Here is a 24,984-nt window from a genome sequence, read left to right on the forward strand (position 1 = left end):
GTGTAGACGCAACATGTCACCCTGACTCTCTCTGTTCACAGACACTCGTTCCCGTGCAGTCTGTCGGCTGTAACAGTCGGTGTCACTTGGATGCTCCAGCCGGCTGGAGGCAGCGCCCTCCCCTCACGTCCTCTGCCCCGACCCCCTGGGCCGCCCCCCGGTCCTCTGCCCTCCTTTCCGACCACCGGCCTCCGGTCCCTGGGGCAGGCTCTGCCGTCAGGGTCACTGGTCCTGAGGTCAGTCACATCCGTTTCTCGGGCGCCTCTGCACACATTTCACGCCACCAAACAACACAGCCAGCTTTGTCTGCTTGAGCCTGACGGAAGGACTTGGGGCCACGCCTCCTGACACGGTGGCCGCGAGGCCCACGCGCGTCGCTGGAGTGGCTGCGCTCGCCCGCGGCCCTGGGTGAGGCGCCTCCGTCTCCCTCTGTCCTCGTGTGCGGGGACGTCCGACCTCCTCCCGGCGGGGCTGCTGTGAGTGCGCACGTGTGTGCAGGGCACGTTCCGCCGTCAACGGGAACCCCTGTGGACACTTGGTGGCCTCAGGCTCCACAGTCTGCCGAGGGAACGGAGGTGCGGTCCGCATCCTCGTCGCCCCGATTCCTAAAGACTCGCGACGTTTCTGCAGGCGTGAACAGCCTTCTTGTCTCATCTGTACCTGTGCTGCTGGGCTATCCACCTTGTCCTCATCAACGCTGGATGCTGGTGTCCTGGGCGCTTCCGGCCTGGCCGTCCTGGGCACCAGCATTGCAGCGTCCTGGCTGATGGACCGCGTGGGTCCCCTCCGCCTCGGGTTCCATTTCCCGCCCTCTGGAACAGGAAGGGTGCGCCCACTGCCGCCGCCCCCTGCCCCCTGCCCCCGGCTGGCCGCGCTCCCTTCCAGAGCCACGTAGAAGCCAGCAGACACGCACGGGGGGACTGGGGCCAGGACTCCCCCTGGTGATCGGGACCCTCTCGACAGTCCAATGAAGAGAGGGCGTGAAAAGCCGCCCTGTGTCATGGAAACAGACGGCGCACACTTTCCCGGACCTCCCTCCAGACCTGTCGCCCCAAGTGGGCGCGGGGCACCCCGCGGGGGCAGCACGAGTGGCTTCCGCCACCCACTGCCCAGCACCCTCAGCCCTCAGAGCAGATGGGGCCTTGGCTCTCGGTACGCGTCTCAGCCAGCGGGCACGAGTGTGCCCACCTCCAGGCGCCTGGCCCGGGCGGGGCCTCAGCCTCAGCACACGTCTCAGCCAGCGGGGACGCGTGTGCCCACCTCTGGGAGCCTGGCCGGGCTGGGCCTCAGCCTCGACCTCGGGGGAGCTGTGAGGGCTGTGACGGGAGCTGCAGCTGAGACTCACTGAGGGGGCCGTGTGGGACAGCCGGGGTGCTCAGAAGGGATGTGGGGCCCTGGGGTGGAAGGTGCCCAGCTCAGGGCTCCAGGAGCGCCTGGGACCCCTCTGCGCGCGGCCAAGGCCACACCCTCCCGTTCGCACACAGCCCGTGTGCGCACTTCTGCTGCGCGTGCGTGATGTCAACAGATGCCCCGTGGCTTGTCGAAGGCACAGCCGTGCGGTCATTACCCACGGAAGCTGTTCTTGCCCATGAGCTCAGGAGCGCTGGTGGCCCCGCTGGCCTTGCAGGGACCGTCACAGTTCGGCAGCTCCCAGAGGCAGGCCCACAGGTCCCGCTGCTATTACCACGTACGTTTGAAACGGCGCTGGTGAGTTTCTACCTCAGCTACAGAAATACCTCTTTGCTCAGTGTGAATGGATACACACATACGCCCATGCACACACACAGCGCACCCACACAACAGGCATGCACACGTGTGCACTCACACACGCAAAGACGCCCGCACGTGCCACAGGCACACACACCTGCGCACACACGTGTGCACCCCAGGCCCTCATGGAACCCGTGGTCCGCGCCGCCTGACGTCCAGGACGAGGACCGCGTGCCCCCGGGCCGTGCTCTGCTACCGTGCGGAGGACCTGCGTCGGAAGCTGCCCTTGCGGGTACGGGACGCCTGTGACTGCGCCCCACGCTGCTGTTCACAAGCCTGGGGGCTCCCACTCCATGTCCTTGAGAGTGCCTGTGACCCCCCCCCCGCTCCACGGTGCTCCCAGAAGCCCTGCTGCCACGTCGGGGGAGGGGCGGTCCCCCCCGAGGCAGGACTCGGGAGGGGTGGGCAGTGTGTGCAGCAGCCAAGGCCACCTGGACCCCCGGACCGGAGCCCCCAGGCCTCCCGCTGAGGGCTGGCCCGGCCAGCGGGGCTCCGGGAGGGGCGCAGCTCCTGGCCAGCCTCGGGAGGGCAGGCCTGGGGCTGCTCTGCGGCCCAGGCTGTGGGCGGCTCTGGACCGTTGTGATGTGGGGGTGGACAAGGGGAGGCCACCGTTCTCTTGCCCCTTCCTGCCGAGATGGCTCTGGGCCTCAAAAGGACTGAAGAGCAGCCCTGGAGCCCAGGGCCCGGAGAGGGAGGGGCCTCACCTGGTCTACACAGGGTCCACAGCCGGGCCACGGCGGGCGGGAGCAAACCCACACACCCCCACAGCGCTGGCGTCCACGTCCCCTCAGGGTTGGGGGGCAAGTGACCATCCCTTCCAGGAGATGCCAACCGGGCCTCCAACCGGCTGGCTGGCCTGCTGCAGCGGCTGGGCATCCAACAGCCTGCTGAGGCCGTGCCCGACGTGCCCTGGAGTCACACTCCTGCCGGTTCAGTGAGCCAACTGTCCAGTAAGGGGGCTCCTCCGGCCCCCAACAGCCTCAGGCGGGCCCAGGGAAGGTGAGAGAATCACCAAGCAGGAGAACAAAACCTGCCGCTCTCCCCGAACTCTCCCCTCAGACCGGGGGCGAGTCTCGGGCGGGCGGGCTTCCGCCCATGTCATCTGCATCAGTCAAACAGGGAAACTGTGCTGGAGGCTCATCTCCGACCCCGGGGCCTGGATGTTAGGCCCACGTCCACCCAGCTCCATGATAGCGGTGGGTGGGCAGGTGCCCCGGGGCTCTCACACACAAAATGCAAGAAGCCGGTCCACACTGTTCCTGGAGTCCTTCCCTTGGCACGTGACTCCCCAAAGCCGGTCACAGCCTCACCCAGCATGCAGGTTACGGCGGCACCCAGGCCTGGGTTAGCACAGAGACCCCCGAGCTGAGGACACCTCCCTTCTGGGCTGGGGGGCAGAGTCATGCCCCCTCCGCAGGGCTTCTCGAGATTTTGGGTCCAGGGCAGGCCCTGCGGTCAGCCACTGGCCAGACACCGCCCAGAGAGAGGCCTTGGGTGCCGCGCTCAGAGCCCCCGGGCATGCAGACTGCCGTGGACTCATCTGCCCAAGCACTGCCACTACCCTGCCCTGGGGGTATCTGTGCCACCCAAGCACTTGCCGTGACCTCAGGAGAGGAAGAGCCCCACGTGGGAGCCGCCCGTGTGGCTGGGGGCAAGGCCGCCCTGCAGGCCTGACGGAGGCCCAGGGAGCTCTTCACACCTGCAGGTCCGTAGCGGGGACAGCCAGGCCCCCTTCTTCCCCAGCACCATGGGCACCAGATGGTGAGTGGGGGGTCCCAACCTGGCTCAGAGCCTGTGGCTCAGACCCAGGGCCCCCAGCGGGCAGCAGAGGCCTCTGTGGACACGGGAAGGCTGGCCTGTGCTGTCCAGAGCAGCGAGGCCACGTGGCTGGGAACCTGTCTCCACCTCGCTGCTTGGGGCCCGCAGGCCCGCAGGGCCCCAGTGGATGTCACTTTCAAGGACTGGCAGGACTTGCCAAGGCCATGGGGCCTGGGCAGGTATGGGTCCAGTGGGTCAGTGAGGACAGAGGCCAAAGCCCACGGCGGCAGCGTCCCTGAGAACCGCGGGCAGGGCCGGCCGGTGTGGGGGGAGGGCTGGGACGGGTCTGCCCAGGAGAACTGGCCCCTGCAGACCAAAGAGCAGGGCCACGTGGGCTTCCCAGCAGGGCCTGGGCCCCCCTCCCGACACAGGCCTCCTGTGGGGGGAACGGCTGCCCAGACCGAGGGGCCAGCACAGGGGCTGTGCTTGGCAGGGGTGTGAGGTCAAACCCAGGCCAAACACCACGAGCCCAGCCTGCCAGCCAAGGCCAAGGCCTGCCAAGTGTGAGAACACCATCTCTGGGGCCGGTGCCCGGGGAGCAGGGCAGGAGGGGGGAGGCCGGTGCCCGGGGGGCCGGGTGGGGCTTGTCCTCACCGCTATCACCGGGCCCCAGGAGGCTGTCGTGGGCTCAGCCCGGAGGACCTGCGAGTCCCTGCTGCACGGTCACACGACCTGTGACAGGCCTCCCACTCCACTCCCAGCTGCGCGAGATCCTGGCCAAGGCCTCTCTGGGCCACAAGAGGAAAAGCCTGTTTGGGATCGACTGGCTGCCGGGGGCAGGGGTCTTCAGCGCAGCCTCCCCTGAACGATGTGAGTCCTGGGGGCTGGAGGCAGGAGTAGGGGGCAGGAGCAGGGGGCAGGAGCTAGAGGGGGAGCTTCCAGGCGAGGAGGACCCCAGGTCCTGCCCTGGGGACATGGGGCAGCTGTGACACCCCTATGATGGGACAGTCTGGCTCCTTGGGCAGCTTCCCCTTCGGGAGGCTGCCCACGCCCCTCACAAAGCCAGGTCACCGGGGCATTGCCAGGTAGGGGGTGCTCACCACACCAGCTGCAGCTGGACCAGACTCAACCACCTTATCACCAGCCCTGACAAAGAGTCCACTGCCTGGTCAGGAGGTGGGCGGGGGTCTGCCCCCCTCCGTGTGACCTGGGGGTCTGCCCCCCTCCGTGTGACCTGGGGGGGTCTGCCCCCCTGCCGTGTGACCTGGGGGTCTGCCCCCCTCCGTGTGACCTGGGGGTCTGCCCCCCTCCGTGTGACCTGGGGGGGCCTGCCACCTGCCGTGTGACCTGGGGGTCTGCCCACTGTGCTGGGGAGCACCTCTCCTGCTTCTGGCCAGTCTGCACACTTGGACGGCAGGACCCCCGCCCAGAGACAGGGAGCCTGCTCAGATCTCAGTCACTGGCTCCCCGGGGCCGCCACTCCAGGTACCTCCTCCGCCCGTTACTGGACCCCGGCAGCCCCAGGACAGAGGCCCTCCTCAGAGAGGCCCTGCTGGACGGCTCACCCCAAAGGGCCTCCTGCCCTGGAGCAGCGATCCTGCTCCCTGCGGTGTCCGCCCTCTGTCCACCACGGCAGGGGGGCCTGTGGGGCTCACCCAGCCCTGAAGCCCCCGCACCTAGACCCCTGCCTGGTGCGGGGAGGGCGCCTCCACCTGCCTGCAGTCTCCCCACCTGAGAGCTCCTCGTCCCCAGCGCCCTGGCGATGCCCCCGCAGGACCCGCAGGCCCCGGGCCTCAGCCAGCGGCAGGCTCTGCTCCGGACTGGGCCCGCCGGGGCAGGCTCGGCAAGCAGCAGCCCATGGGCTGTGTGCGCAGGGTTCTGGCGAGAAGGTGGCCTTCCACTTCGCCTGGCTCAGTGAGTCCCGTGCCCACGCCCTCAGGGCCTCCTGGGCCCGACTTGGCCTTCAGGGTGACATCTGCTAATCGGTGCCCCCAGGGACGAGCCATGCCTGGGGGTTCAGCCAGCGGCCAGGCTGACTCCTCCAAGGCCAGTGCGCCCTGGCCGAGCTCCGCCCTGCCCAGCCGCTTCCCTGCACCATAAACCGTGCATTGGTAAACCCTCACCATGGGTGTTCTGGGGGGCCCCCCTTTCGACTCCCAATGCCCCAGCCCACCAGGCATGTCTCGAGAAGCCTGGGGCCACCCCAGGAACTCCCTCCCCGGAGGAGGTCACCCCTGCCCGGGGCCCAGGGAGAGCAGCCCCCTTGCCTCCTGCAGACAGGCTGGCACCCTGGGGTTGGCTGTCTGCCCCGGGCACCCGGGCTCCTCCTCCTGCTTACGACTCTACCCTGTCCCGCCAGCCATGCTCCCACCGTCCCAGCTGCTGAAGCCCTTTCTTGCCTCAAGGACAGCAAGTGTGAGAGCCATGCTGGGGAGCTGTGCCTGCCTTGTACACTGACTGGGGGACACAGAGGAGAGGCCACCCACGGTCACAGTGGACCCGGGCAGGGGACAGGGCATTGGGCAGGTAGGGTCCCAGGAGGGCAAGGGCCCTGGGGCACGATGGGTAGGGCCTCCTCTGGGTTCTCGACAGACTTGCATCTCAGAGGTCACTCTGGCCAATGCAGGGGAGGCCAGACGCCAGGCCGGGGCGGGCCTGGGGGTGACCTGTGGGAGGCGGACGGGGTGCTCGTAAAGGACCTGGCTGCGGCGGGCTGGGTGCAGAGCCGGAGGCGTCAAGAACGACCCCAGCCTCCAGGACTGGAGTCTGCTCAGCAGGGTGCCTCTCCAGGAGGGGCCCCATCCCTGGCGTGTAGATGGGAAGTGACTGAGGCTCAGGAAAGGGGGTTCCAGGAGGCGCGGGAGCCTGGGGGTCAGCAGCCAAGGAAAGGTCCAGAGTCGGGGGCGAGGGCACGGGGACGGAGCTGCCCAGAGCTGCCAGGAGAGCTGCCTGGGGGCCATCCCCTTGCGGCCTCCTCCTGGAAGGCCCTGCAACACCCCCACCCCACCCCTGCGGGGCTCCCTGCAGGTCGTGCGGCTATGCAGACCTCTCCAGGGCTCAGCCCAGCCATGGAGACCAGGCCCACCCAGACCACCCAGAGGCGACGCCAGTATCCCTGAGGGTTCTACGCAGGTTGGCTCCTGCCAGCGGCGGTGGTGGGCACGCAGATGTCCCTGGTGGGCTGCATCATGGTGTCCTCAGACACACCCACGTAAGCGTCCTCTGCCCTCCGCTCGCAGGCTGGCCCCGTGTCTCCTGAGGTGGGTGTGTGGTTGGAGGGGCTCCCAGGTGCCAGGCCCAGGGCAGAGCTGGGGGTAGAGGTGAGCATGGAGCCCCGCCCCCCAGCCCCCAGGGGTCACGGAGGGCCCCGGGACTGGGCTGGAAGACTGGCAGGTAGATATGTGTGCTCCCGGGCAGACACAAGTGGGCAGGTGTGTCCTTCCGTCAATTGTATTGGCACGTGCCCTCGTTTCTCACAATAGTGTCAACGTTTCTTATCGTGAGCAAGTGACAGAGGCTAGCTTTTATCTTAATATACAGTTGAAATGTCAAAGTTATCTCAAGAATTATCATTGCATACACTTTTTAAAAGAAATGCTGGGCCTGGCAAAGACAGCGGGGAGACAGAGGGCAGGGCTGGGGTGAAGGCAGGCACGTGAGTGGTGGAGACAGCTTGGAGCTGTGCCCCCTCTGCCCGGTCTGCCCCTCTGGCTGCTCTCCCTCACCTGCGCCCTGGTCCAGAGAGGAGGGTGGGCAGGCGAGGGTGGAGGGCAGTCCCCTGCTCCCTGGTCCGGCCACACCCCTCTGGGGAGCCCCGCTCGGCACCATGCAAGGTTGAGCACCCTGTGCGTTACTCACCCAGGAGGCAGCGTCTCCACCGGCTGAGGCCGGCTGGCCCCCGGCCCGCAGTGCTCAGCGGAGCAGCTGGGCGGGAGACGCCGTGGGAGCTCCTCCTGTTCCTCCTGCTATTAGGAATGGCAGCCAGGAAGGTCAAGCGCAGGACCCCGAGCACACAGACCTTGCCGCCCTCAGGCACAGAGTCCTCAGGCTGCGGTTTCCTCAGCCTTTACACTTCCAGGGTGGGTCAGCTCTTCCCTGAGCGCAGCTGCGAGGCCCGCACCCACACTACTTGGGCCGGAGCTTCGGAGCCCAGGATGGACCCACAGACAGACACGCCTTCAGCACCCTGCTGGGAACCTGTCTCTGCCAGTGTCCTAGGTCTGCCCTAACAAATGACCACAAATGGGCGTTAAAACAACAAGCTGCAAAAAAAAAAAACCAAGCTGCTTTTCTCACGGTTCTGCAGGCAGGATCCAGTACTGCCGGTGTGGCAGCTGGTTCCTTCTGGAGAAGGTGCGAATGTCCAGTGGCTCTGGGGCTCTGACGCCGCTGGCTTGTGGCCGCGCCGCTCCCCTCTCCCCCGTCTTCACGTGGCCTCTCCCTCTGTGCAGGCCACGTCTGTCTCTCCTCCTCCTACAAGGGCTTGTCGCTGGTTCCAGGTCCCCCTAATCCAGGTGCTCTCATCGGGGGCTCCTTATCCTAATTACACATGCAAAGGCCTTTATTCCAAGGAAGGCTGTATTCTGATGGCCTTCCCATCAGAACGTGTGTACCGGAGGATGTATCTTTTCAGGAGCACAGTTCAAGCCACTACAGTCCACCCTCTGGCCCCCATGAGCAAAATACAGTCACCCCCAACCCATTGCCCCAAAGTGTCACCCAATGCAGCGTCAACCCGAGTCCCCAGGCTCATCTCATCCTGAGTGGGGGGTGGGGGAGGTTCTGCGGCAACACCGCTGCCTCCTGTGCACCAGACGGTCACCGCCTCCAGGGTACAACGGTGGGCAGCGAGGGACGGGGCTGGGGGGCATTCCTCGAGGGCGGGGCAGGAGGGAGAAAAGGGCCCAGTCCCAAGCACGGGGGAGCCCCGCTGCCCCGTCCAGGCCGGCGGCTCCCTGGCCACGGAGGCGCGGTCTTCTTGAGTCTGTTCACGGCGCTGTGGCCCGTGCTGCTCCTGGAAGCGGATGAGCGCCCGCTGGCCTACAGCCGAGGCTGCTGGAACTCCGGGGACCTCGAGGTGGGCGGTGCCCCGACGAGGCCCCGCCCCCAGCACGCACCCCGCTGAGCACTCCCCCTCCCCCGCTGGGAGCGGCCGCGGCCCCAGTTTTCCGCCTCAGCTCCCACAATACTGAATCCCACCACCACTGAGGACGAGCCCTACTTGCCCTGAGAGGAGCCGCCTGCGCCAGGTGCTGGCCAGCTCCGTGGTGGTCCTGACAATGGTGAGGATCCCCGCTGCCGGGCGCTGCCCGTCAGGCCGCTGTCCTCAGTGAGCAGTAGCCCCCACTCCCCGCTGTGGGGCAGGGCGTGATATTGTCTCTGGGACCCAGGAGGCCCTCACTGTCCTCAGAAAGGCCACGGTGTTCCTGGGCTCCAGGGAGGGGCTGAGCTAGGGATCTGGGCCATAAGAGGCAGGTGCGTGTGGGGCAGGGGCCTGGGCCATCCTTCAAGCACAGGTCCCCTCACCCTGTCTTGCCCTCTAGTCAGAGGGACTTCCTAACTGACCCCCTTCGGAGACCTCAAGAATTCCCAGTTTCAGCTAGTGAGATGGGGGTTGGCTGACAACAAGACACAGAGGCCCCTGTGCTGCCCAGAGGTCGCTGAGTCGCCTACCTCTAACTCTAAGGAACTGCCCACCCCTCCTCTCCCTGCCGGCCACCACTCGCTGCCCAGCAACCCGCCAGGAGAGGCCGGGCGCACAGCCTGGTCTGGGAGTGGGACAGCATGCGGCTGTGCCCTGAGGGTGCTGGGGTGTCAGGCTGCAGCCGCAAGGCTCATGCACCCGCTGCCCCGCATGTGGCCGTGGTGCTCTGTGCCTGGTGCCCATCACTGTGTACCGGGCCCTCACGGCCATCCTGGTGTCTGGGCCAGACAACAGCATCCTCGCAGCCTGGGTGAGCTTCCATCCTTGCTCCTGCTGGCTGGCTGGGTGGTGGGCTCTGGTTCCCTCCTCCATCACCCTGCCGTCCCACATAGGCTTCGCGCATCGCCAGCCTCACGGGGTCCATGGTGCACTTCATCTTCATCCTCATGCTCTCCAAGATCTACGTGGCCCGGGCGCACGTCCTGACGAGACGGGGTGAGTGCCGAGCGCTGGGCGCTGGCCAGTGAGGCGCCGCTGGGATGTGTCCCGTCCTCCCGCAAGCCCCTTAAACGGCAGTGGGCAGGTGCCGGGGTTCAGCCCCGGCTGATCCAGTGAGGCGCCGCTGGGACGTGTCCCGTCCTCCCCCCAAGCCCCTTAAACGGCAGTGGGCGGGTGCCGGGGTCCAGCCCCGGCTGATCCAGGGTATTCGAAGGAGAGACGGAGTAGGCGACCTATTCATTTAAATATTTATCAAAGATGTAAAGAATGAGGATAGCTCAGTGAGGAAATTCAGTGGAGAAAAGAGGCTGAGTAGCTTGGTTTACGCGGGAGACCAATAAAACTTCAAGACAAGAGGTTTGCACCACTTACGTAGGCCGCAGGCGTCCTTCCGTTCTCCCGAAGGAGAGGAGACACTGAGGCCTCCTCAGTCGGATCTTAGAAGCCCAGGCATAATTAGTAAGCGTGGCAGGTTCCGCGCTCCAGATGGAGACTCAGCCAGAATTTGAGAGAGAGAGCGACATGGGGAGACCAAGTTTCGGTGAACAAGGCCCGCACTTTATTTTCCAAAGTAGTTTTTATACCTTAAGTTGTGCATAGAGGATAATAGGGGAAGGGATGGTGTCATGCAAGGACAGCAGTTCCTGATCCTAATCAAAGCCAGGCTTTCAAACTTATCACATGCAAGAGTTCAGGTGAATTACATCATCTTCTGGCCAGGAGGCCTGTTAACATTTTAAGAAACTTATTTTTCTCTAAAGGTGATTATTCTAAAGTCAGGCGCCAGCCTCCAAAAAGCATTGGACAAAGCTGCGTTCCTATAGGGCAAAGGTGAGGTGGGCTCAATCAAGAAAAGAATTAACTCAAGGGTCCAAGGTTACAAACATTGAGGCTTCTACTTACATTTCTATACACCCATTATATCAATCAATACACTGCCAAGGACACAATAGGTAAGGGGTATGGAGACTTAGCAGCAAACATTGGCCCAATAAGTGAAAAACCCTTCACCGATACAATTTCTAATCAATCTTTTAACTGCTCAAAGGACTCTGTATTTAGACAGTTTAGAACATCTCATGCCTCTCACAGTCTGAGCAATCACATGTGGCCGGAAAAACCTATTCAGGCAGGCTAGAGGATTTCCAAAGGAGTTTGTAGGTTGAAACACTATCACACGCAGGAACTTTATTAACTGGAGGTATAAGTTAACTCCTTTTTCAGAGAGAGGTAGTGGGGGACAGCCCCCCGTAAAGTCAGAGGTGTAGGTGAGAGCACAAAGCAGAAAGTAGGCAGACTCTGGTTTGGGGGGCAGATGCTCGAGAATTTCCAGGGGGACTCCTGAGGCCCCATCCCACCTTTGCGTATGCCCAGCCTCCTTCCTCATGACCTTTGCCACGGGCGGAGCTCCTGCTCCCGGCAGGCGGGGCCTCGGCGGGGGGCGGGGCGCCCCCTCTTCTGTGACCCGCTTCCGTTTCCTAAGGACAAATACATCCGTCCACGAGCTGCACGAATTGCAGCCCTGGTCTCGGGAAGGGACAGAGCCCAGCGCACACCGGGGAGACTGGGGCAGAGTGCGGGGCAGACAGCGTGCGGGAGGCCAGGGACAGAGCCCTGGGGAACCGCCCACAGTGTCCCTGCAACGGGGGGGCCTGGGAGTGTCCTCCAGCCGGCCTCTTGGGGCCCGCCTCCGTCTCAGCGCCTCCTTACCAGGCACCTCCGGCGCCCAGCGCCCCAGACCCGTGCCCAGCCCGCTTTCCGGAGCCACAACGTATTAATTCTTACCGGCACTTGCCTGGCTCCTCCTCTACCCGCGGAGCGCTTCCAGAAGGTCCTGAAGTCGGAGCTTCGGAAACGCGCCCTCCCTTCTTTCCTGAACGGATCTCTTTGAACGCCCGGGGGCAGGCCCTTTCCTCACTCCCTGCGCCGGGGAGGTGTCTGACGCAGGCACTCGCTGTGCCCTAGAGGGACGCCCAGGTCGAGTCCGAGGGCGCTTTCACCCGCAGGGTGTCCATCTTACAGTTCCTCAGTTTCTACTCGCCGCTTCTACACCGCTTTCCGCAAGAGCCGGTTAGCGCCTGCGCCGGCCACACCTGCCCGCCCCGCCCATACCCCGCCCATCCGGGCCCGCCACGCCCACGTCCCCGCCCAGGTCACGCCCACGCCAAGTTAGCCCCGCCCCTCAGCCCGCCACGCCCACTGGGGGCCGCCCTGGTCACGCCCCCGTTCCGCCTCAGCCCGCCCCACCCAAGCCCCGCCTACTCCCTACTGGCCCGCCCCTCCTCAGCCCGTCCCCGCCCCGCCCGCTCCCAAACTGGCCCCCGCCCCTCCTTAGCCCTGGCCCCGCCCTACCACGCGTGGCCCGGCCGCGCCTCACACGGCGGTCACGCCCGCGCCCCGCCCCCTGTGGCCCTGACACCGCCCAGACGCTCGGGAGAGGTGGGCTGGCACAGGGGTCGCTCCCCGATGCCCGCCGTGCCCACCTTGTGGTTCCGCCAGCTGGGCGGCGGGCGGCCGGGGGAACGGAGGCTTGGCTCTCCCCAGGTTCGGCGGCTACCCCGGCAACTGCTACACCTTGCTCGGGGTCCGCAAGGAAGAGGTGAGCGCGGAGAGCCGGCGGTGGCCCTCCCTGGGCCCCACTCAGACAGCTGTACTCAGAAGCTCACAATCCGCCTGTCCCCGTTGGCACCCGATTCGCACCCGAACCCAGCCCCAGTCACTGGCATGGGCCGTGAGCCGCCGTCGCTGCCGCAAGCTCGGTCAGCAAGCTGGAGGTGCAGAGGCTAACGGCCCCCCACGGGGCTTCTCCCCAAGGCGCCCCCGCCCCCACGTCAGCACAAGCGGGCTCACCTGCAGCTTTGAGAGACAGGGAACTGTTTTCTGGATAGCGGAAGCTGGTTTCCTGCAGGATGAACCCTTGCTGTTGTGCGGGGTCCCCAAGAGCAGACCCCAAGGAAAGGCCCAGGATCAGTTCACGGGTGCGGATGTCACCCTGGGAAGCACACAGGGGACAAGGGCTGTGCAGAAGGAGGTGCTCCTAGGAGCACTCCAGAGGGGTTCACCACCTGTGAGCTTGTGGGCTTGTGGGCTTGTGAGTTCAACCCTGCCCCAACCCGCCTGAGACATTGTAGAAAAACCCTCAAGATGACCATCTGGTCCCTTCCTGGCTGAGGGCCAAGGAGGCACAGGTAGGGGTCCAGGAGTTGCCGTGGAACACCTCCCCTGAAAGCCCCTCTGCTCCCATTTGTTGGAGGAGGAGGGAGAGCAGCAACTTTCCATGGGTCAGAGCTGCGACCCAGTCTGACAGCTCCCTGCGAAGGGGCTGTCCCTAAGGAGCCCTCTCCAGGCTCACATGTTGGGGAGACAGGGCAGATGGGCTGAGACTCAGGGCAGGACTGCGCATGGCACACTGCAGGCAAGCAGCCTGCAGTTACCAACAGGAAAAGTTCCCAACTCAAAATGGTTCCAGCAAAAAAATGCAGTTTCGTGGGCTCCTCTATTGAAAACACAGGAGGCTCTGTGAGCTCAGGGCTGACTGGAACCAGGTGTTTGAACAATTTTGCACTGCTTTCCCAGCACTGGCTGTGTTTTCAGGCAGATTCTTCAGGCAGATTCTCCTCTCCTGGTAGGGAAGACATCTTGCAGTGTGGGCTGACGTCCCAAGAGCCCAAGACAACATCCTCTAGCTTAATACCCAGCACAAGGCATGTTGTCCCACAGGTTCCCCCTAAGAGCCCCAGGACCCGCCTCTCACTGGCGTCATCAGGTCCCTGCTTGGTGAGGCCTGCCTGCATCCTGGATCTGCCTCGGATCCACAGGCTAGGGTCAACCCCATGTGACTCCACGTGGTTCCCCAAAGAGCCCAGGGTGCCACACGGCCATGCCTCTGATGTCCCATAACATCTGCCCGCTAGACCTGGGGAAGACTGCGGAGGCTTGAATGAGGTCAGGATGGGGAAGGAAGGGAAGGAGGGTCTCTGTAGGCCTCAAGGTGCCCCTGGCCTGTCTGAAAAGAACGTGAGGGCGTGGCAGGGGCCACCTTGGAGGCCCGGAAGTGTACAGGTGCCTTGAGGCTGGTCCCTCCCACAAGCTAACCTGAAGGGCGGGCACCACAGTGTGCAGCTGGGGGCTGCCTCGCCGAGCTGGCCCAGGATCTCCTGGTCATCCTGGTGGACAAACAGGTCATCAACACCATCCGTGAGATTCCTGTACCTCTGCTCCCCGGGGTGAGTCTCCCACCCCACCCCATCTGCCTGGAAATCATCCAGGGACCGTGGGACCCAGGAGTGGCTGGGGTAGCCAGCCCCGCTGGGAGAAGAGGTTGTGGGGAAGGCAGGTCCAGCCCACCTGGACCCCAGCGACTCGGGCACGTGCAGGGGAGGCTCCACCCAGCTACTGGCCCATAGGCTCTCTGATGCCCCCACCCTGTGTTGCTGCTGCAGGCTCTTAATGGGGTCTCTTGCCCCGGAACTGCCTCTGGAGGGCAGGAGGCCTGGGTTCCTGGGTGCTGCCCCAACCACTGGTCCATCCTGTGTGTAGCCCACTGGGGCTGGGCCAGGCATTCTTCAGGGAGGGAGGAGCAAGAGGAGGCCCCAGGATTCCGGTGCCCTAATGGGGACACTGGGGTCCCATCCCCCGGTTCCACCCACTGGCACTACTGTGGCCGCAATCAAGGCACCTGGGACCGCAGCCCTGCCCACGCCAGAGCCCTTGCACTGACCACCCAGGGATGCCTCACATCCGGCCCAAGGCTGGACCCAAGCTGGACCCTCACCATCCCCTGCACACCTCATCTCCCTGGAGACTCCTGGGCACCACAAACCACGCTGTCAGACCTTAGCCCAGCCACGTGCCCTCTGTGGTGTGGCCCTGACTCTCAGGGCAGGCGGTGCTGGGAAGCTGAATTCAAGATTACAGCAGACAGGGTGTAGCTGGACGAGTGCAAGTGTGGGCAGCGAAGTGCCCACACACTCGCATCCTGGGGTCCTCATCCGCTCCCTCCTGACGTAGCTCCTGCCGCCTCCTCTGAGCAGCGCTGACTTGCCTCAGGGAGATTAGGGGGAGGCTGGCACGCTGCCCCACCAGGGGGACACGGGTGCCGAAGGCCTGCCCCTCGCTCTGCCCACCCTGGGCCCCAGGGGTGGGCTCAGATGCCCTCAGGGCCGTCTTCCTGGTGTTTCTGTCTCCAGGAAGCCAAAGGCTGCTGGCAAGGGTTCCGGCTCTGCTCCCAGAAGAAGAAGGCAGGGGTTTCCCTGGAGGCCGGCAGGAGCTCTGGGAGGTGGACTACCAGATTTTGCCCTTCGAGGGCCTATTTGACAGGTACCTCGAGACGGACTTCCCTGGTGGCTCAGACGGTAAAGCGTCTGTCTACAATGCGGGAGACCTGGGTTCAATCCCTGGGTCAGGAAGATCCCCTGGAGAAGGAAATGGCAACCCACTCCAGTACTACTGCTTGGAAAATCCCATGGATGGAGGAGCCTGGTAGGCTACAGTCCATGGGGTCGAAAAGAGTCGGACCCTACTGAGCAACTTCACTTCACTTCTTCGAGATAGGCAGGGGCCACGGTAGGTGCCATGACCACCAGCGACATGGGGAAGGGTAACTGCACCACCAAAGGGCCTGCCAGCCTCAGCATTCCTGTCTGCAGCTGCCTTGAAACACAATGTAAGGATGGGTATGACAGGGGGTCCCTGATGGAGTCAGGCCTGGAGAGATCAGGAAACGAATGGTGGGGGCCATGGCGGGGAGCACTCAAGAAAGGCTGGCTGAGGGCAGGAGGGGCAGCGCCCCAGGTCCAGGGACTCAGAGAGGACCTGGGGCCCCCAATGGGGCTCACTTTGAGTGGCCTTCATCTCCTCCAGCCCCTGAACACCGGGGCCAGAGCCCTGCGCAGGGCGTGAGGAGAGCAGTGAGGGTGCTCTGGCCGGGGCGAGGTTGCACGGAGGCAGCACTGGGGAACTGGGCTTCTCTGGACAGCTTTTCGATGCCCACACTCTTTGCTGGACCCTCCAGTGCCCTTGCCAGGAGGGGGCCTGTGTTCGGGGTTTATCCCCCGCATGGATGGGGTGGCTGCACTTTTTGAGGCCAGGGTCTGTGTCTCACGCAGCCCTTCTGTTTGATGACAGAGGGGAGAACCGCTGCACAGTCAAAAGTGCTGCATCTGAGCAAGGCATTGCTCTGAGCCTCCGGCGGCCAGAGCAACAGGGTTGACGCCAGTGGCTTCGTTCTGCGGAGGAAGAGGGCAGAAGGCACACAGGGAGGGACATGCTTCTTCATAACGTGAGCGGGCGACCACTGGACGGAAGGCCGCCGGGCCCCAGGCTCTCCTTAGGAATCTTACATAAGAGCAAGGAGCCCCTTTCAAGGAGCCCCTTCCTAGAATCTTGCCACGAGTCCACAGGGCGGGCACAGCCCGGGAAGGACAGTTAAAGTCCCAGACCACAGGCGGCAGGGGGAGGCCGGGGACCAGCCAGAAACACACCCAGCTCTGTGAGAGCATTCCGGGGAGGCTTCCGGGAGAAGGGGGCCGTGCCTGGAGCCTGTGGGGTGGGTAAAAGCAGGGACTGTGGGCACAGGCAGGGGTGGTCCCACGCCTCCCTGAAGGGCGCGGTGAAGGGTTTACGGTGGGCAGTGTCTGGCCACTGGTCTCAGGTGCGCGTGGTCCTTATCACCGGATGAAACCCGGCGGGCGGAAGTCAGGGTAGCGCGCCGTGGCCACCGGAGGGCCTGACGGTGACCCTTATCCCCGCAGTCCTGCAGTTCGGCTTCGTTACCACCTTCGGGGCCGCCTGCCCGCTCGCGCCACTCTTCGCGCTGCTCAGCAATTGGGTGGAGATCCACCTGGACGCGCGCCAGTTCATCCGCCGGGTGGCCGAGCGCGCGCTGGACATGGGCATCTGGTTCCGCATGCTGGAGGCATCCCGCACCTGGCGGGCATCAGCAACGTGAGCTCGGGGCGCGGCGGGGGCGGTCACCTGGGAGAGCGGGCCGGCCGGGGCGCGCGGCCGCGCGCTCACTCGCCGGCGGCCCGGGCGTTCCTGCTGGCCTTCTCGGCCCCCTTCCTGCCGCGCGCCCACTACCAGTGGAGCCCGGCCAGCGACCTGCGCCGCTTCGCCGGCTTCACGCTGGCGCCACCCAGCCCGCCTTCAGCGTTGCAAGCAGCCGCCCTTGCGGGTGAGGGCGCCGGGGGCGGGGCTCCCACGGGAGGGGCGGGGGCGGCATCGAGAGGGGCGGGGCTCCCACGGGAGGGGCGGGGCGACAGCCGGAGGGGCCAGGCTGGGAGGGCCTGGCGCCCCTCACTCCCGCCTCCGGAGCTGCTCTGCGGGAGGGGATCAGCCGGGGCGGGGTCGGAGCTCCCGGCGCCCGCGGGCTGAGCCCGGCGACGGGGAGCGGGTGGCAGGCTGAGAAGGGCGTTGGCACCTCAGCCTGCCCCCCACCGCCGCGTGGCTCCCGCAGGTACCAGGCCTTCGGGGAGGATGATGGACATTATTCCCGGACCTACTGGACTCTAGGGCCATCTGTTCGGCCTTCGTCACGGTGTTCGTGGTGCCGAGGGCCGCCGGATGCTGGGCCCCGCTCCTACCCCAGGGCTCCACCCAAGGTCAGCGCGTGGTCCGCGGGGTGGGCGCGGCGGAGGCCGCGGGGCGGGCGCCCCTGCTGTACCCCCGCGGGCAGACAGCGGCCCTCTGCGTCTTCGCCTCCCGGCCTGGCCTCTGTCCAGAGGGCCCTGGGCACTGCAGGGTCCGTGGAAGCTGGGGTGGTCTGCCTTGCGGCCTCTGCCTCTTCCTGGAGTTTCCTTTCCTGCACTGAAGCTTGCTGTCCAGCTCAGCTCACGCCTGCGGAGCCCTTTCCCACCTCTGGCCCCACCCTGGGACTTGTGCCAAGGGGTGGGGGTGTGTGGCCACCCCACAACACCGCTGCTCCCACCCAGCACGTGGTGTTCTGCACTGGCGGCTCCCCGATCTCATGGAAACCGACATCCCTGAATCTGTGGCGAGCAGGTGAAGCGGGAGAACTACAGTGCCAAGCAGACGCTGGCTGAGATCTAGGTGAGCCCCCACCCCCGTCCCCGCCCGCACTCTGCTGTGGTCAGAGCCTAATCACGATGCTCCTCCTCTGCCCTTTCCTGAAAACAGGCTCTTTTTGGAACAACTGGAGCAAAAGAGAACCAAGCCTTGGGCTCAGAGATGAGTCCGGGCCCAGAGCCTAGGTTGCCAGGAGCTGGAGTCACAGCTCGCCCCTCAGGAGGCGGCTTAGGGCCCTGGAGGAGGGGTGGGGGGTGATGCTGTCAAAGGCTTCCCACCTCAGAGGCCACCGGCCCCTCCCGGCCCCTCTGCCTCCCAGGCTCTGGCGTGAGTTGGCCCCATGGCCCACTGTCTCCAGCCAGGGCACCTGGAGGCGGGCACGTGGTGCCTAGGGGCAGCTTTCCCTGCCATCTCCCGCCCAGCCTCACCTCCCCCCTCACCCAGGCAGGATGGCTCCAAAGCTAAGGTGCTGCCCCCCTCACATCGTGCCCCCACCCTTCACTGGCCTCTCCCGCCTTCACCTGCCCCCCTCCCCCATCCCTGGCCTTGGAGGCACAGGAGGTGGCCTCGTAGGCACAGGAGGTGGCCTCCACCGGCTTCACACGTCTGCCCCCCTCAGCCCTGAATGGGGCTCATCTCCCCTCAAGCTGATGGACTTGGGGTCTTCCGTATGGCCCTCCCTGTATCTGCTGCCTCTCAAACGGTGGTGTCCCCTCTCCCGCCAGCCCGGCTGTCTGGCCTGCCCCTTACATACCCCAGCTGGCAGCCCCAACCCAGACTGTTCTGGGCCACAGCTGAGTCTGCTCACCCCGCCCCAGGGCCCCTGCAGTCCCCTCCTCTGACAAGGCCTGCAGTTCGGGCGCCTTTCCCTTCCAGCCTGTCCACAGCCTCTGAGCAGCCCTTCCAGCGCTTCCTGTGGCAGCACCGGGCTCCCGCCAGCCTGGGGCCAGCAGCAGCCTCGCGGTGGCCAGTGCCTCGATGGGGAAGGTTTGGAGGGAGAATGAACTTTATTCCTTGAAGCAATCGGAGGAAAGGACATTCACTCCCGTGTTGGTAGATCTCCTTCTCCAAGTCTTCCCGTCTGTCTGCATGGGGTTGTCTTCAGGACGGGGAGCTTCACGGCACCTGCAGCTGGACTTCACCCACCGCCTGTCTTCGTGAGCGCCCTGCGTCTGCCTCCTCTGAGCGCCGATCACACAGCACCCCCAGCCTTGCCGGCTGCTCACTGTCCTCTGCTCTCTGGCTGCAAGCCCCGCGGCACAGACGCCAGGAGACAGTGTCCACTTGCGACTCCCTCAGGGGAGCGCTCCTCAGGGCGCACAGCACTGTGAAAACGGACACGTGGTTTTTAAACTGCTTGGACGCACTGCAGTCCGCCGAGCTCCTCCCCAGAACTGCCAGTCGACGCCTTCATAAAACCCACAGGTCCGGGCCTCAGGCAGCACCAACTATTTCCTGAGCAGGGAGGGGGTTGAGACTAGGGCAGCTGCTTGCTCACACAGGGTCCAGAAAGCCAGCCGCCTCCTGTGTGTGGGCGGTGGGCTGCGCACACGTCCTTGTTACAAGACCCACAGGCGTTTTCTCCCAGGTGGTGGTTTCTGCTGTTTCAGACTTTCAAAACTAAACTTCTGGAGACGTCTACCTCCCCGGTGGCTCAGACGGTAAAGCGTCTACAATGCGGGAGACCTGGGTTCGATCCCTGGGTTGGAAAGATCCCCTGGAGAAGGAAATGGCAATCCACTCCAGTACTATTGCCTGGAAAATCCCATGGACAGAGGAGCCTGGTAGGCTGCAGTCCACGGGGTCGCAAAGAGTCGGACACGACTGAGCGACTTCACTTTCTTTCACTTACGGAGACGTAAGAAATCTTGGGCTTGCATGAAGTGAGCACACCAGCGTAACCAGCATTCATACAAAGATACAGTCCTGGTCACTGGGGTGTGGTGCCTGGGAGGGCCTGCCCCCACCGCCTTCCTTTCCCGCCTGAAGTGGTCACACCTTGGCCTCAGGGTCGGGACCCCTAGGTGTGACCTCTTCTGGGGGGTACACCACCATGAGCCTTCCTGACAGCACTCTGCTGTGTGATGCCCCCTGAATGAACACCACTTAGCCATCCTACCTGGCTGCCATCAAACTCTCGTCCCCACCCCCTGGTGCCCTGGAAGGTGTCGGGTCACCGTCTGCCCCCAACTGTGACGCCTCCCAGCGCCCTGGCTCCTGCGAAGCCGTTGGTTCAGGACTGAGGACCCTGTGCCAGCTGGGGGGCCGCACCAAGCATCTGTGGGTGCCTAGTGACCCTCCAGAGCATGCCAGACACTCCTGGTTCCCTGAGACTGAGCTCGGCAGGGCGTGATAAGACGAGTCTCAGCACACTGTATCCAGTTTGGGTTTTATTTAGGATTTATAAAATTCCAGTGTCATCCATATTCACGAGCCTTCACACACGTTTGCATATAATCTCCAGATTTCAAAGCTAAGGCCAAGGGATGGATGGTAGCTACGGACACATGTGACACGGAAGACATTCGAAGAGGAGCTGGACACAGGTCAGGTGCTCGCAGCCCCAGAGGCCGCAGGGCACAGGCCGGGTCAGCCACCATGTGACCTTCGACCACCATCAGCCCAGGCACAGTGAGGGCCGGGGCTTCGCAACAAACGCACACGCGCCAAGTCTCTCATGGGAAGGGAGCTGACCCGGGAGAGGCCCCGAGACCCTGCGGACAGAGGAGGGGCTCCCAGGGACAGGCACCCCTGGGGAGGCGGGAGGGCACCCTTCTGCCCTCCCCGGCCATCGGCTCCGCCTTGTCTGGGGCCGCACACAGGCCCCGTCGGCCCCACTTTACGGACGGGCATGTTCAAGGCCACGTGGGCCAGCGGGGACTTGCAGTGGGGAGACTACTCTTGGTCTGTTCAGGAAATGCAGTCAAGGTGACTGAGCCTGAGTTAATAAATGAGACAAAACCCCCCATGGGGTGGGGGTGGGGCAGAAGGTGGGCTAAGCAGTGGTGACCCTCCTGAGGACACAGTCAGCTTCTCCAGGTCGGAGACCACAGACCGGACAACTCAGAGTGGCCCGTCACCTCCAGGAGACAGATGGCCCAGGGCCCAGGGCCCAGGGCCCCACCTTCCCCTTCACCAAGCAGCCTGCCCTGCAGAGACCTGGGGCCGCCGCCTGGACCAGCCCACCAGACTCCTGAGAAGGATCCGGTCCTCCGCCGGCTAGGACGTCCTCTGCACCCCAGGGCCAGCCGCTTACCTCTTGTACATGCGTCTGAGGACGTCTGGGGGGTGGCCTGCGCACTCCCCACTCTGGACTGCAGGGGTCAGGGAGGGCGAGGCCTGGAACCCAGTGGACTGGGGGGCCGGGGGCGGGGAGGGTGGTGGAGCCGGGGGCTGGTGGGCGCGGGAAGCTGAAGGTGGTGCAGAAGAGCAAACAGGCCTGCTGCAGGGTGGGGGGCCTCAGTGGAGGGGTGGGGGTCCCAGCTCCCTCACCCCCGCCTGCGTTCCTCAGAGCCCTGCCCTGCGGCCTCGGCTCTGCCTGTGGGGCTGGGCGGTCTGGGGTGGAGGCCCGACGTGGAGGCCAGGCCGTCTGAGAGACGCCCCCACCGGCCTCCTGGTCCTCGGGCGGCCCCGGGCTCTCGCTTGGGCCAGTGACACCCAGTGTGCACACGGGGCCTCCCCTCGACCCCGGGGTCTGGGTCAGCGGGCTTTCCAGCAGCTGGAAGAGGCGGGTGGTCCTCGCGGAGGACGTCTGCAGCAGGCAGGGGAGAGAGAGGTGGGAAAGGACGAGGGCAAACGTTTGGCTTTTATAAAGTCAAGGAAATTTATTTCCTGAGGTCATGACAGGAAGCAGGTGCGGCCGCAGCTGCGGGCTCTCCCGGCGGGCGGGAGCTTGGCCGCTGAGCGGGGTGACTCCGAACCACGGCCTCCTTAGTGTTCACGAGGTGCCGAGCGCAGGGCCGGGCCGGGGCTGCTGGCTTCGCTGTGAGACCTCAGGGCGGGCGGGATCGACACATACGCAGGGTCCAGCCGCTGGGTCAGAGTGAGATGGACCCTCGCGGGGCAGGTGCTGCTCCTTGGTCATTATCGCTTGGGGCCCCAAGGCAGGGTCTTGGGGGCCACCTGAGCCCCGAAGCTGGGGAACTCCTCGGAGCTGCTCATGTCGGGAGCCTGTCGGGGAGCACACGGCTTCAGGGACAGCCGCCCCACAGCAGCGCCCGGGACAGCACAAGCGCGGGACGCCGGGGCCAAGGCCTCACCTTCTCGCTGCTGCTGGCGGTCCAGGGGGCGTCGCGAACGACAAAGCCCTTGGACGGCGCCTTGGACTCCTCGTGGGCTGGGGGCTTCAGGTACAGCTGCAGTGCCTCGCTGTCCACCACGTCGGCCAGCTGGGGGCACAGGCGGCATCAGTTTGCGGCAGGGGAGCCCGTCCCGGCCCGGGGGCCCATCACCCCGGGCCGTCAGGGCCAGCCGCCCCCGCAAGACTCACGTATTCCTCCTCCAGGTTGAGGATGTGGTCGATGGCTTCCTCCACGTTCTCTGGGAGCCCCGTCACGGTCACGCAGTTGGGGTCGGGCGCCCCACTCTGCGGGAAGCGGATGTCCACCTGGAAGGAGTGCACACAGCCAGGGTGGGCGAGGCCCCGCCGTGCGTGAGCGCACGGCCCCCTTCTAGTGGAGGGCCCCCCGCTCCGGGGGCGCCTGCCATTCAGAGTTCACGCTCCTCCGGACACAGAGCCCGCCGCTCACTGCCCACAAGTGCCAGCTGTCCCCGCTGTGACCCCACAGCACCTCACCACCTGAGCCTTGGGTCTCCGACGGTTTGGGGGTGTGCGGCCCATCTCCCCGCCTGCTCTGAGGATGAGCCGCACTCCAGGCTCAGCTTAGGGACTCACCTTGAACTCATCCATGATTTTGCGGATGGCTTTGCCACGGGCACCGATGATGCGGGCGTGAACGCGGTGGTCTAGCGGGACGTCCTCAGAAACCATCTGTTCAAGCTCACCCACGATCTTCAGGATGGCGTCCCGGGCAGCCTCTGTGTTCTTCTCGTAGCCTGTGATGGTGATTTGGTCCTGGGGCTGAGAGAGGATCTGGTCAGAAGAGGGCACCCCAGGGACACCTGACCGCGAGCACCAGGGGCATGCACCACGAGGGTGCCACGAGGAGCAGGTGCTCACGGCGGGCTGCACCTGAAGGGGAGACCGGCGGCCGGGCAGGGTGGCAGCACCCCCGCCTCCCCCGACAAGGACAGTCGCCACCACGGGCTGAGGGCGCGGGCACAGACGAGCAGACGCCGGACGGCCAGGGTGTAGGGAAGGCCCTCCACTGGAGACTGAGGCCTGGAGAGTAGGTGCAGACGCTGCGGCTGGCACCCCACCCTCAGCCAGCGTGAGACGCCAGACCCGAAAACACCAGCAGAGAAAGGGAGGACTCAAAGCAGAAAGGAGGAGACAAGAAACTCCAACTTGAGGCCATGCCCCTCAGAACAGGAAAAAATACTATGACCCGGAGAAGGACACGCCACAGTGCCAAGGACCTGAGCACGACAATGAACATCTGGGCGCTAGACAGGAGCAGGAACTGAGAGCTGCCCGGGAGAGAGACGCCGCCAGGCCACAGCAGGGCAGGCCCCTGGCCCCCTACCTGGCTCCCATCGTCCTTATCAGGAAACTGGATGTTCACGTCATGCTCCAGGCGGATCTGGGTGATCACCGCCCCCTTCCTCCCGATGATCTTGGGGTGGTATTTGGGGTCCACAGTGACACTCAGCTTAAAGCTCCGTAAAGCCTGCCGACGAGACAAGGCTCAGTGAGGCAGGAGCACTTCCACCCCGGCCCTCACCGTCGTCGCCCCTCCATCCTCTGCCCGCGGGCATCGCATCACTCTGCACCAAGAACAAGGCTTGGCTTTGCAGCTGAGCTCTGTGGCCCGCCCCCCAGCAACCGAACCAAAGGCCCGAGGACGCTGCTACCGCGAGCACAGGCCTTCAGGCGGACCGGGCACAGCGCCCGCCCGGCTCCACCTCCTGAGTTTGAGACGCAGTGAGTGTGCAAGCTGGGCTTTCCGGGTGGTGGGACGCGAGCAGGCCCCAAATCCCCAAACCAAACAAGAAGAGCGGACCCACAGAAGGGAACTAAAGTGCACAAGGACGTCCACAGCCAGAAGTTCAGGCTGCGCTCTGGGCAGAGGGGACCCCAAGGCCGGCACCGCGTCCGAGGCCGACCTGAGGTGTGTGAGCTCCTGTCACCCGCACAGTATCTGCAAGGGGCTTCGGGCTGCACAGGACCCGCCTGGCGTCACGCCAGCTCCAGAGGCACAGGGGCTTCTCGCGTCCCCGTCAGCAAGGAGACGGCACCCCGGGTGCTGGCAGGGCTGCCGGGACCACGGGCACACGCTGGGACCTCTCCTGGCACCCGGGCCTCCCCAGCTGAACCCTCCCTGGAAGGCTGGCAAAGGTCTTCATATTTATTTAACACACAGCTAACGACACGAAGTCCAACTGCTGCTGTCTTCGTAAAAGAGGGCCAGGCCCCCGTCACCACCCTCAGTGGGAGCTCCCGGCCCGCAGGACCCTGGGCTGCGACGCAGGGTCAGCCGGCACTGTCTCGGCCGCCCGAAGCCCGGCTGAGGGCCGGCCTGGGTGCGAGGGGCTCGGCCCCGGGACGCCCGGCCCTCACCCGGTCCTCCTGCTCGGCCTGCAGCTCCTTGACCCGCTCCAGCAGCCCCGCCTTGGCCCGGTCCAGGTGTGCAGCCAGGCCCGTGATGGCGATGATGTCAGACTGCAGCTCAGGCGCCGGGACGTGAATGTTCACCTGCGTGGAGACGGGGGCAGGCCTGCTGCAGAGGGCGTCCCTGGGGACACAGCTCAGCCTCGGGATGGGGAGGGTGGGGGGAAGAGCTCAGCTCGGGGATCAGGCAGGAGCACGGCACCCCCTCCCAGCACTCGGCCTCCGGGGAGACAACCTGCAGAGCGGCTTTACCTCAAACTCGTCCATCATCTTGCGTATCCCACTTCCCTTCTGGCCAATGATGTAGCGGTGAAGGTCAAAGGGCACCTCCACTTCAATGGTGACCGGAACCAGCGCCTGCAGGACAGGGCTGGGGTCAGGCCTGAGGGTGGGGGTGGGGAGCTCATGGGCTCAGCAGCAGGCCTCCCAGGGGCACAGGGGAAGAGCCCTGTGGGAATGAGATGCTCTCTAGAACCTTCCATGCTGCCCCAGCTGGGCAGAGCGCCACTCTCCATGTGAAGGGACACGGGAAAGGGTGGGGGGTGCAGCAGCCCCTAGG

At 64.9% G+C, this 24,984-nt stretch overlaps 2 protein-coding genes across 3 annotated transcripts in view; one reads left to right on the plus strand and one right to left on the minus strand.

Annotated features, from left to right (window-relative positions):
* The first annotated feature begins 4,430 nt into the window (after positions 1-4,430).
* Positions 4,431-17,719, plus strand: ANO7 (anoctamin 7). The gene is given in 26 exon segments (XM_059885320.1): positions 4,431-5,345; positions 5,348-5,404; positions 5,407-5,442; positions 6,649-6,739; positions 7,011-7,035; positions 7,121-7,232; positions 7,235-7,398; positions 8,072-8,605; positions 8,678-8,752; positions 8,754-8,821; positions 9,395-9,482; positions 9,565-9,667; positions 10,899-10,903; positions 11,636-11,712; positions 11,714-11,740; positions 12,215-12,269; positions 13,786-13,878; positions 14,860-14,920; positions 14,923-15,012; positions 16,423-16,581; positions 16,584-16,849; positions 16,852-17,179; positions 17,182-17,273; positions 17,275-17,620; positions 17,623-17,664; positions 17,667-17,719. Coding segments are annotated over 26 exon segments (3,102 nt in total). The 5' UTR covers positions 4,431-5,290.
* A 3,774-nt stretch (positions 17,720-21,493) lies between these two features.
* Positions 21,494-24,984, minus strand: part of HDLBP (high density lipoprotein binding protein) — a 58,684-nt gene continuing 55,193 nt past the window's right edge. For both annotated transcript variants that reach the window (XM_024990356.2, XM_024990357.2), the window contains exons 22-28: positions 24,678-24,782; positions 24,375-24,509; positions 23,341-23,484; positions 22,590-22,775; positions 22,185-22,301; positions 21,955-22,083; positions 21,494-21,865 (exon numbers count right to left, since the gene is read on the minus strand). In XM_024990356.2, the coding sequence (XP_024846124.1) occupies positions 21,779-21,865; positions 21,955-22,083; positions 22,185-22,301; positions 22,590-22,775; positions 23,341-23,484; positions 24,375-24,509; positions 24,678-24,782 (903 nt within the window). In that variant the 3' untranslated portion in view covers positions 21,494-21,778. The remainder of the gene's footprint in view (positions 21,866-21,954; positions 22,084-22,184; positions 22,302-22,589; positions 22,776-23,340; positions 23,485-24,374; positions 24,510-24,677; positions 24,783-24,984) is intronic.

Source organism: Bos taurus, chromosome 3 (assembly GCF_002263795.3).
Source record: "Bos taurus isolate L1 Dominette 01449 registration number 42190680 breed Hereford chromosome 3, ARS-UCD2.0, whole genome shotgun sequence".
In the NCBI taxonomy this organism is placed as follows: Eukaryota; Metazoa; Chordata; class Mammalia; order Artiodactyla; family Bovidae; genus Bos; species Bos taurus.